The following is a 12049-nucleotide window of genomic DNA, read 5'->3' on the forward strand; positions in this document are numbered from 1 at the left end:
CGGATGATTTACTCACTGCTGTCCCTGTCCTCGTAAAATTAATTAAGATTTGCTGTAAATGTTTAAATGAAGTGGGGAAATTATATAAAGCAGCATCCTGATGATCTCTGAGCCTCCTGAAGGGAACCACAGAGTCAGATGGGGCCTGGGTGAGCGACTGAGATCTTTAAAGCAAGGAGGGAAAGGGGCAGAAAGCTGTACCATGTCTTTACTTCAGTTCTGACTTCCTGTTTCATACCAACCTTCATCATCCCAGGAGGTAACTTTTATTTTGCTTCTAATTTGTAGTAGGTATATTTAAGTACATTTCTGAACCGATTCTAATGAGTTTATGTGATTCAAGTACAACGAAGTTGAGATTTAAGACCTGGAAGCCTCTGATTTTTTTTTTTTTTCTTCTTCTTCGGCAGACTGTTGTCATGTTCTCATGTGTCATGATCTGATATCCTCTTATCTCCAGTTGAAAATAAGTAGTAAAAAAGTGTTGAAATAGTCAACAAGTGTTTCCAAATACATGAACAAATAAGGAGACCGAAAGCATCTGAACTGAGAAGCTAGTTTCCAACAACACAAATCAACAACATCTGAAGGCCTCGACTCAAAGTAAACAAATTCACCCGGCTGCTCTGATCAAACTTTGGTATTCTGACTTTTCTCAAGAGTTTCCCCTCCAGGAAACGCAGCTACGAGGCATTTCTGCGCATCGTTCTGCTGAAGTCTGTGGCACAAAACCAGATCACAGATCTAAATCTCTTCAGTAGCAGAGTCATTAGTTTCATTTGCTCTTAGAGAGCCGGCGCTTCCTGTTTGCTTTCACTTAATGGTGGTGCCGAGCTGGAGCGGTGTAAATGTGTCATGCATGCATCCACCAGATGCTGCCTGGAAATAAACGCACAAGCATCGACACGTTTCGCAGGCCGCAGCGCTAAAAGCTGTTGTCTAATATGTCTTCCTGATGGCTCTCGTTGGACCCAAATCCTTTCAGATGAATAATTCATGAGGAGTTTGAATAATCCACTCTGCATCAAACGCTCAAGTCTGCGGCCCGGCTTCCTCTCCCTCTTCCCCCCCTTTCACACTGGACCTTCATGTTTATTAATAGGGCGGAGAACAGTCCCATCAGACTTCTCGGGTTTCAGCGCAAGCTCATTTCTCATGCGGCCGCTCGTTTCTCACTGTGGCGGAGATGAGAGATTTGTCTAGTCAACGTGCAAAAAAGGCTTACAGCGGCGGCCATGTTTCACACCGTCTGACCATGTAATTCTCAGGTTTTATTACGGCACTCTTTCAGTCACAAGGTAACTAAAGAGTAGCTGATCAAAGGAGTGCCTGATGAACGCTCCAGTAATATCCTGACACAACACTAAATGATGGAGGAAATTATGAGAGAAACGAGACCTGGGTCAAAGTGTTAATCCAGAAATTTAAAGGGGCAAGTTGTTGTTTACTAAATAAAAATGGCCAAGCATGGGTCATTCCTGCAGAGAACTGAAACTTGGAAAAATGAGCCAAATACAATACAAGGCTTTGGGAACTAATAAAGCAGGCAAATATTATGCTTAGAAAAAGTCAAATATCCAGAAAGAATCAGGAAAAATGTGTGGCTGCAGAGCACTTGGCTGGAAAACCATTTATTTAAACATCAGTTGGACTTTATGTATGTATTTCAGCTTACATCTGTAACAGTGACTCTATTGATTCAAGAAAAGCCCAATAAGTTTCACTTGTGCACCCAATTCTTGTTTTTCGGGTTTGGCGACCTTTATTCTGTCAGTTGCCAGAGACGACAGGTTACAGAGAGAGAACAGGAAGACGCACAGCGGACAGCCTGAGATGATCATCACAACCTGGAAGAGTAAAATGAATCATTAAACCCAAACGTTTAATCTGACATTCCTGCTGTTAATGACGACACGTTTCTGACTGGAGCTGCAGATTTTGGCATAAGTGGGAGAAAAGAGTTGGCAGAGATGAACTGCGATTATTGGGAAAAATAAATGCAAATGCAAAAAATCAACACACTCCTCGAGTTCTTCTGTAAACCTTTTCACCTTTATTTTCTACATTTGGATCAGCTCAGTGTGGAAGCCTGGACATGTCAGTTCTTTTTAACCCCGCTCTCTCTTCCCTGCCCCCCCGCCCTCTCCCACATGGGAACAAATGATACACTCCCTCGGTCTCACTATCAAAAACATCGTCACAGTCACTCGCTCAGATATGAAAGTCCAGTCGATGGCCTCCTCTCTCTCTCTCTCTCTCTGCCGTGTAAACCCTTCCTCCACTGGAGGAAGCTGAAATGTTTCAAACCTTTACAAAACGACTCCAGCTCTGACGTACAGCAGCAGGAGTGACAACACAACAAAAACAACAACAAAAAAAACACAGTATGATGGTTGAAATGATAATGACATGGTTCAGTTCTCTGAAATATGAACGTAGAAATACTGCCGGTAAACTTGCAAAAGAAAGAAAAAAAAAAAGACATGATTATGAATTCAGATATATCATCTGCTCCTTCTCGTCGCTCCACTCTCATCTTCTCACCGCTTAATTTTCCTAAAACACCAAGTAAACGCTGCTGATGAATCCTAACGGCAGCTGCAGAAATGAATACGCGCACACGAGACGTGCTGATCCTCGATCAGCTGTATGGGTTCTTCCAAAAACAAAAACAAAAATCACGTTTGACCTAGTAAACATGGAGCTGACAAACCGGGAGAAGAGCTGAAGAGAAGCACATTCACACCCGCACAGATGCATCCAACACACACCGCGGCAGAACAGAGGCTCTCGGAGTGTATTTTCCGAAAAAGGTCGATGGGGCGAAAAGCGTTTGCGTCTCAGCAAACGAGATTCACCAATAAATAGTCGATTTATTTCAGTAACTCAAACTTTGTTGCACACAGTGATTCTTACTTTTTATTTTAACGATTACGGTGTCCAGCTAATGAAACCCCCCCGCCCCCAAAAAAAAATTCAGCTTCCCAAAAGATTTAAATATTACGTCAAACCAACAACAACAACAACACAGGGAAGATCGCTGACTGGATTGTTGTCTAGCAGAGCGACGCTGACAGCCTCCATGTGGATATGCCACAAAAGCTCATTGCTACAACCAAGCTGGCTGTTCAGAGATATGTATCCAAACATATAAATGGAAAGTTTAGTGGAAGGAAAAAAGTGTCAGAAAGACGAGGATAATCTCTGAGGTGTGGACCAAAGCCCTCTTCTCAGATTAAATAAAAGTTTGGATTTCATTTAGGAATCAGGTTCCCGGAGTGATGAGAATAAAAGTTGCTCCTTTGGGAAGTTTCCCCAGTCAGCAGTGATTTGGGAATCTACTGTCGTCTGCTGGTGTTAGTCCATTATTCCAAGTCTAAAGTCAGCACAGCTGTCTCTTAGAGCCCATCATGCTTCCCATTGAAAAGCTTTACTTCATTTACCAGCAGGACATGTTCATAAACAATCTGTGGAGAGTTATTAAGAGGATGAGAAACACCAACGTAGGCGAGATGAGAGCTGCCAGCCTGTTGCAGCCTCCGTGCTACGCTGCAAACGTTCTGCTGCAAAAATCTGCTTTTTTTGGTTCAACATAATATTTTAATTTCCAGAGACTTTGGGGTTTTATTAGCTGTAAGCCTGAAGTATCAAAAATAATATTTGATTTAAATCAACATGGTAAAGGAATCTACGCTAACGTAGTTTTGTTTTTAAAACTGAATTAGTGAAATATGTTTGATGATATTCTTATTTACTGCGATGCACCTGTATGAACTGCCTTTAGGAGAGAGCGTGTGGCGTTGTAGTGTTTCGTAGGAGAGTTTCAGACGGTTAAACACTACGGTAGGCAGAAGGTATCAGATAAATATTAAGTAGCTTGTTGATGTGTTTTTTCGCGAGTGCGTTGGCTGTACGTTGAACATCCTTAAAGAAAAACTAAAAATTACTGAAACGGTAGAAACAGACAAGGCATGTAAAAACCGGACATAGAAATCTGAAGATATCACAAACATATTTCTATATCTCTACATTTCTGCTGTTGGCAGACGTCGGGTTGAGTTTTCTCTCTCTTTTTTTTTTTTGTTTATATTACGTTCCCTCCCTCCTCAGCTTGGATGCTTCAGTCTATAAGATGAGATACCGAGACGCAACACCAGAGGGGGACATACACTGCTGCAAGACTGCAGGGAGGGGCTTTGACACGTCCACACGCACAAGACGTAATCTCTCTCTCACACACACACACACACACACACACACACACGCAGTCAAACATGCATCCTTCTTCATAAGAGTTCACGTTCAATGTCCGTTATAAAATTAAATAAAAAACAAACAAACAGGAACTTAAGGAAAATAAAAATAAAATGTTCAGGCCGCCCCCTTCTAAAAGCATACATTCATCTCGGGTCAAACAGAAGATAAGTGCACGCACACACACACACACACAGACACACACGCACACACGCACACACACACTGATCGCAGGCAGTCAGTAAACGTTAAGTGATGAGCTGAGGGGAAGCTGTGTGCAGAACCTCCACTCCACGGTTCTAGAGCCAGTCACTCTTAAAATCTCTTCTTAAAAAAAAAACAAAAACAAAACAAATGTAAAACAACAGATATGGTCTCTTAGAGGGAGTCTCTACAGTCCTCTCTGTTCGCTCTGAGGAAGCTTAAAGACTCTCCGTCCTCTGGTCTCTGGCAGAGGTAGTACCGTCCCATCCGTCCTCCTGAATCCCCTCCGGGGAAGTCTCTGTCCTCGTGCCCGAGTTGAATAAAACATGCCCGCTCGTCTGACCGGTCGCTCTGGGCCGCTGTGTGTGTGTGTGGGAGTGTACGCCTGGGAGTGTGCGGAGTGCGGTCAGAAGACCTCGGGTAGTGTGACGTTGCGCAGCAGCCACTGTTGGGAGCGCGAGTGTGTGCAGTCTCTGACACTGGGCACCTGGCTGTCCTCCTCGCTGGCCTTGTCCAGGCACTGGTTGCTGTTGACGTGGACCAGAGTCAGCTTCTGCACAGACAGAGGGCGGTAGAGGAGCACATGTGATCCAGCTACAGAATAATTAAATTTTTTTTAAAATTAGGGACGCAAACAATTAATTGACTTGTGACTGATTGTCGATTAATGGCTTATTGGGTTAAAGTTTGTTCCAGTCGATTAACTAATAACATCCGCTTAGACCTCGTTTTAGTATTGTAGTTTGGCTGCCATCCAGAAGAGGCGCTGCAGGTGATTCCCAACCAGAGCTATTGATACAGAAATAAAAATGGCGGAGCCATTACCAGAACGGGAAAGAGAAATGGTCCAGAGTTCAGTGTGGGACTAAAAACGACCTCTATGGGATTCTGAAATATGAATACTCAACAAACTCCTTAAAGTGAAACTAACCCTCAAATAAACTGTGTCTAAACAGGTTATTTCAGGTTCTATCTTTACGTTTCTGTGCGAGTCTTCACGCAATTAGTTCAGTTCAGCATTATTTTGCTTAAAAGTTGCAAATGAGCGCTTCTTTTGCTCTGATTCCCCCTTGATGGAAAAAAACATGATGCTAATAAACAGGACTGATATTGATGGCGAGTTAATGAGAACTTGGTGGAAAGTTCTGATATTTCTACAAGAACAAACACAGGCTGTACTTCTGCATGGGCGTCTCTGTTAATGGGGAATTAAGTGTTTCACAAGTTTCATCTTTTATTTTTATGTTCAGCAACATAAGAGGCTCATGTTTGCTAGATGAGCCATATTTTATCAATATGTCTAAATTTAATGTTAAAAAAACATTTTCTGTTTATTCCGTCAGTATTTACTACAGCTGACAAAATGTTAACATTTCATTATGTTCCCCCCACCCCGCAATTCAGCGTATTAAGACGATCGATTCATTTAACACAAGAAAACTCTCAGGTTTTTAAGAAAACTGACACGCTAGTCAATCAATAAGATCTACCAGCTTTAGATTGATTGTCTTCATTAATCAAAAACTTGCATCCTGAGTTTGAATCCGCAAAATTAAGTGCATAAATCTTAATCTGAATGTTGCACAGCATCCAAATTCCAGTCTCTCAGTCAAGTTGAGCAACGTGTCAGAAATCCCTCCCCACTCACCACAGGATCGTATTCCCACAGCTGGTTGCCTTTAAGGTGATGACACTTGAGCATCATGACGGGTCCGTTCAGTTTGGAGACGTCTAAACACAAGTCATCTGTCCGGATCTCCTTGTTGGCTGTGTAGGAGAAAACCTGCGGGTCACACACACACACACGCACACCGGTGTTTTAAGGAGCTTATTTTAAGCTCATTTACGGGTTCAGCACCACAGTTTGAGCTCATAGGGTTAAACAGGAAACATCAGGTTTACTGTGACATCATGCAAGCATCTGTCTGATTTTAGCTTTAGTTTCATTGATGTTTCACTCCTAACGGCTCTCGGCTCAGAACGTCCTGAAGAAGCTTCAGGAAGATCGGACGCAGTCCTGGAGCTTACAGGAGTCATTTCACGTGAAATAACTCAAATTTCTGCTCTATAAATCACGCTGCTGTTTTATAGAGCAAGAGTCACAAATAAAGCCTAGCAAAAGCCTTCATACCTGTTGAACTTGTTCACATCAACAACCAGTAACAGCGGTCAGTCTGCTTTGCGTCATTGTCCATTTGAACGAGCCCAAGCTTTAACGTCCTGCCTGATGTTGCTTCGATATTTACAGATAATGTTCTTTCCTCATTGTGTCATCTATTTTATAAAAGGCACCAGTTCGTCCTGTTGAAAAACAGCCCCACAACATGATACCGTCACCACCGTACTTCACAGATGGGACGGCGTTTCCAGGCTTGCATCAGAGCCTCTTGTCTCCGCCGTGTTCCTACAAAGATGAAAGTCTTTGTTTCTGTGTGCATTTGCAAACTGCAATCTATCTTTTTACTGTTTCTTTTGGAGTAATGGCTTCTACCTCGTTGAGTGTCCCCTTCGGTCCCTGTCGGTACAGGACATGTTTCACTGTGGTTAATGACATTGCCTCACCAGTTCCAGCAGCGTCTTCACAATGTCTTTGGCTTTTCTTCTGGGATTGATTTGCACATTTTGGACCAAAGCACGTTAATCTCTGGGACACAGAACCTGTCTCCTTCCTAAGCTGAGTGATGGTTGGACATTCCCTATCGTGTTTATAGCTAAGTACTGTATGATTCTTTGGAAAGGTTAACGCAGCACCTTAAAGTATCTTTAAGTATTTTACTGAGGCTGAACTGGACTTGTGAAACTCCACAATTCTCTTCCTGATATTTTGGCTGATTTTTCCGACTTTCCCATGATGTTACACAAGGAAGCAGTGTGTACAACATACGGCTGTTTATGTCAAATACATAAACAGATGTGCCTCCAATTAATTAAAATGTGTCTGGAAACTTCTGATAGGTTAACTAAGACATGGCATCATCATCTAGGCTTTCCCTCATTGTTTAATGGAACAGCAATTATTTTGCTGAACGCAAACTTCTGAGTTTTAAGACATCAACAGATAAATCACGGACGTATACTCTCATTACTGTGGCAATTAGCAAATAGAAATTATTTTAATGATTCCAACAGAAGTTTAGTCTAATTTAACTTCAGACAATGAGGAAAAAAATGCTGTTTGTATCTTTCTTTTGGTTGTATGTAAACTTCTGGTTTCAACTGCACCTCACAGACAAACACAAAGTTTGTTGTCATGAAGCAGAAGCGGAAGAACACGGAGTCGGTATTTAACAGAACCACCCGTTGCCACAGTTACAGCTGCAAGATGCTGCGGGATCTTCAGTCTGGTAATTATGTTGTTAATAATCGCTGCAAAATGTTTCTGGTTTCCATAATAAACCTTGTACACATTTATTTTCAGGACATTTTGTTTTTTGCTGCAGCAGGAACGGCTTAACTCACCTGGTTGCCTCCCATGCCGTGGCAGTTGAAAATGCCAACCTTCTCATTTTCCTTGCGGGCCATGTTGTCCAGGCACTGGTTGGTCTCCACGTTACGGATCTGAGGCAAACCCACACAGATCAAAGTGAGGATCGGTTACTAAAGCAGTGTGGACAGTGGCGCGGTCTGTGTGCGCGCGTGTGGGTGAGCGTACCTCTCCCAGCGAGTAATAGTGCCGGGGGATCTGGGAGTCAGGGTAGACGTTCTCCAAATACCAGCTGAAGGGTTTACACTGGAGCTTTTGTCTCAGAGCAGAGCGAGTTGAGATGTCACCGTAGTCCACCTTGGTCACGCCTGGAGACGCAAACACAGACACCCACGCATTAACGTGGAGAACTGCCTGAAGGCGGTCAAGACTGCTGAAATGTTACTTTGCATGAAAAGTTTTGCTTGTAAACAAAAACACATGATGTGTTCCTAATAAATCTCGTCAGCCAAGCACAGTTAAATGCAGTCATGAATTTTGCTAACTCCATAGACTGAGCACACAATCCCCACAGTGAAACATGGTGGTGGCAGCATCATGAACCACGAAGCTGAAGATGGATGTGGCTAAATACAGAGCTACAGAACTTAAGGCTGGACAATGATCAAAAATATAGGCCTGAAGTGGCAATGGAATGGTTTACATCAAATCACATTCATGTGTAACTGAACGGTCCAGTCAAAGTCCAGACCTAAATCCATTTGAGAATCCGAAGAAAAGCTTTTAATAAAGGTTCGAAGACGCTCCCAATTAAATCTGACTGAGTTTGTGCTATTAGGCATAAGGAAGTGACAAAAACGTCAGACTCCAGATCTGCAAAGCTGGTAGAAACATTCTCCTAAAAACTTGCAGAAAAAGCAGGTTTGAAAAGAACTGAATTAGTCGGCAGATTAAAAATGCACGACGCGCTTTTTCGATTTCCCCGTCTTAATAATTTTTTTTAACCCAGATAATTCTTCTCTTCCCTTCATGTCACATTTATGCATAATGTTGTGTTATTTGTCCCATAAAAACCCAAAGAAACACAAGCGGGTTTGCGGCTGTGACAAATGTGAATATGTTTATGAGTCACTGTGTTTTAGCAGGCATTCAGCAAAAGTCCTGTGTGTTTAAGCAAGAAATTTAGTAATCAAAATAATGAGAAACCTTTTTACCATAATTTTTTATGTTTAATGTCACGTCAAAAGCAACAACATTCAACACCTGGTTTCCAGCATTCCTGCTTTTCATGACTTTATTTGGACGAGTGAGAGTGACGGGAGTCCTGGCGCCTCCGGCGAGGTGTAATCCATGAGGTCAGAGCTTTCTTTCTTTATTCTGTCATGTTTCCATGACAGCATGGATTAGTCTGACAGACCTGCCATGTTTGCGTAAGAAAACATAAGCAACAGAAAAAGAAATACAGAAGTGCGTTTGCGGAGGGTGTAAAAGCGGAGATGTAGTAATGAAAAGCAATGCATCTACAGCACCTCGTGCCGCCTCAGAATTACAGAGGAAGACGTTCTTTATTAAGTTTTCTGAGCACAAATCTTTTGGCAAATGTCTGCTGTCCACTAAGGTAAGTGCAAGCAGTTCAGAATTCATGCCACGATGAAACTATGCAAATATCAGATGACCTGGGGAGAACGCTCTTCCCTTGAAGTGATTGGCTGCGTTCCTTTCTGCAGGTCTCTCTGTCAGTCAGGCGGATGGACGAGCCTAAGCTCCCGTCCATCCCTCGGGATATCAGGACTTCCTTAACTTCAGCTCCTCTCTTCCACATTTCCCTCCTGTCTCGCTTGTTAAAATACTGGTACATTAATAATCAGTAATAAAATATTAACAGTCCAATGAGCCTTTTCACTGTTGACCGTAAAGCTGTCGGCTGACCGCAGGAACAGCTTCCTGTGGTTCTCGGCAGCATTCCATGCCAGCTGACGCTGGAAATCCATCCTCGGGTTTGTTTCCCAGCCGCCGTGCCAATCAGGAAGAGGAAATGTTTTTGTTTCTGTTTGCATATCTGTGCGTGTGTGTGTGTGTAAGAGTGTGTGTGCTTGGTAAGTTTTTAACCAAGTGCATTTAACAAAAATGCAATCAAAGATGCACGTGTGTCATTACTTGTTATTTTAATGAGCCTGGGTTTCCACAGATGGCATCGTGTAGTTCAGAGCTAAAATCTGGAGAGTTACCAGGCTGCTGGGCCGGTTCAAAGGTCTGAGCCAACGGCGGTGATGTAATGTTCTTGCTTTGCATTAAACATGATTTTTTTTAGACATAAAGCATACAAACCCCCATCTCCTTAAAACACAATCTGAAATAAATCTAATAGCCTCTGTAGTAGAGGTGGGTAACCAGTACATTATTGCCAACAATATTGTATTATTATAATCCCATGATAATAAAAATAAACTCTGATAAACCGACCATATTGCTGTGAGGGTTCAAATAATTCTTGCACTGTTGGTTGCACCGTCAACGTAGCATCACTGATACCATGTTTATGTTTTAAAGTAATTACTGCGCTCGTTTCAGGTAGCACCAGTCGGTGCAGAGAAGCAGCCTATTTGACCGTTCATCGGGTCAAGCAGCACCTTGTACCTCAGTGGGGTCAGGAGGGGTGCTGGTGCCTCTCCAGCTAACGTTCCGGGCGAGAGGTGTGGTCACCCTGGACAGGTCACCAGTCTGTCGCAGGGCAACACAGAGACACGCAGGACACACAACCATCCACACACACACACACTCACACCTAGGGACAATTTGGAGAGGCCAATTAACCTGACAGTCATGTTTTTGGACTGTGGGAGGAAACCGGAGTACCCGGAGAAAACCCACGCATGCACAGGGAGAACATGCAAACTCCATGCAGAAAGACCCCAGGCCGGGAATCGAACCCAGAACCTTCTTGCTGCAAGGCAACAGCTCTACCAACTGCGACACTGTGCAGCCTGTTATTGGTTTGCTTCTAAAAAAATTATTTTCCACAAGAACAACTTATACAATAAAAAGAATTTGTATGTCACATGGAAACATTAAATGTCTTCACAGCCTGCAGCACAAATGGATTATCTATAGCTGAGTAACTGACTACATAATCTCTTGATTGAATATTTTGAATTTATTATCAGTGACTCTGTCTGATCAGCAGGATCAGCTTAACGGCCTAATCAAAGCCTTTCTGACCACATTTAGCTCCCAGTATCTGTGCTGATCCTTCTGGTTTTGGGTCTGTGTCGGATCCACCCAGCACCGCTGTTGGAACTGCTTGTGATGGAGAACAACAACTAGTGCTGCCAACCTCCCCGTGGACTGAAACCATTTTAAAACACAAATTGAAAGCACTAACAAACCTAACAGTTTCTCTATTCCTCAAGGTCAAAGTTCGCATTTTTCATATCAAAATTTCACACTTACAGCCACTTTTTTAGACTCGTATTTTCTCAGGTCTCAACCCACTTTTATCAAAAATTTGTAAAGCATGTGAAGGACTTCTGGTAGGTATTTCTACAGTGGACAGGCTATAAATATGTAGTAAGAACCACAGACAGGAAGGAAGAGAGGAAAGAAAGACAGGATGGATGGAAAAACAGATTCATGAACGGCTCGACAAAACTGTTAGCTGATAGGATTGGGAACAAAATGTGAAAATATGAATTTTTCCAAACTTTTTCTTTTCCCAAACATCTCGAAAGCTGGAAAATGAAAGATCGTAGAAACCCAGAAAGGAATACGCAAACATAGCAGCAAGTTTACTCAGCTAACGCTTCTCGTGTTGGAGCCTCAGAGAAGAAGACGGATGCTGAAGGACTTCAAGGTTGTATGGATTTTAATATCTTCTGTACAAGTTTCTGGCTGAGTCTGGCGCGGTAAATATTTGATTTTAAACGACTCGAATCAGAATCGGAGACAAAAACTTTCGATCAGGTCATCCTGGCCACAACATATTATATACCATTATAGAACCAGTAGTACACTAGAGAACCAGTCTAAAAATGACAAAACACAGTTTTCTGTCATTTCACTTTTGGGCTGCCTCCCCATTTTCTGTGTGTGTTTGTGTGTGTTCAGGTAAATAGATCCTCTGTAGCATGAAATTACTTGCCGCCACACATCTTGAGCCGCCCTCCACCC

The 12049-nt window shown here is 42.7% G+C and overlaps 1 protein-coding gene across 1 annotated transcript in view; it reads right to left on the minus strand.

The window, feature by feature from the left end:
• Positions 1–1736: 1736 nt before the first annotated feature.
• Positions 1737–12049, minus strand: part of galnt1 (UDP-N-acetyl-alpha-D-galactosamine:polypeptide N-acetylgalactosaminyltransferase 1) — a 58636-nt gene continuing 48323 nt past the window's right edge. The window contains exons 10-13 of the mRNA XM_017309341.1: positions 8111–8320; positions 7918–8016; positions 6107–6241; positions 1737–5011 (exon numbers count right to left, since the gene is read on the minus strand). Of these exons, the coding sequence (XP_017164830.1) occupies positions 4865–5011; positions 6107–6241; positions 7918–8016; positions 8111–8320 (591 nt within the window). The 3' untranslated portion in view covers positions 1737–4864. The remainder of the gene's footprint in view (positions 5012–6106; positions 6242–7917; positions 8017–8110; positions 8321–12049) is intronic.

The sequence above is a fragment of the Poecilia reticulata genome, linkage group LG16 (genome assembly GCF_000633615.1).
Source record: "Poecilia reticulata strain Guanapo linkage group LG16, Guppy_female_1.0+MT, whole genome shotgun sequence".
Lineage (NCBI taxonomy): Eukaryota > Metazoa > Chordata > Actinopteri > Cyprinodontiformes > Poeciliidae > Poecilia > Poecilia reticulata.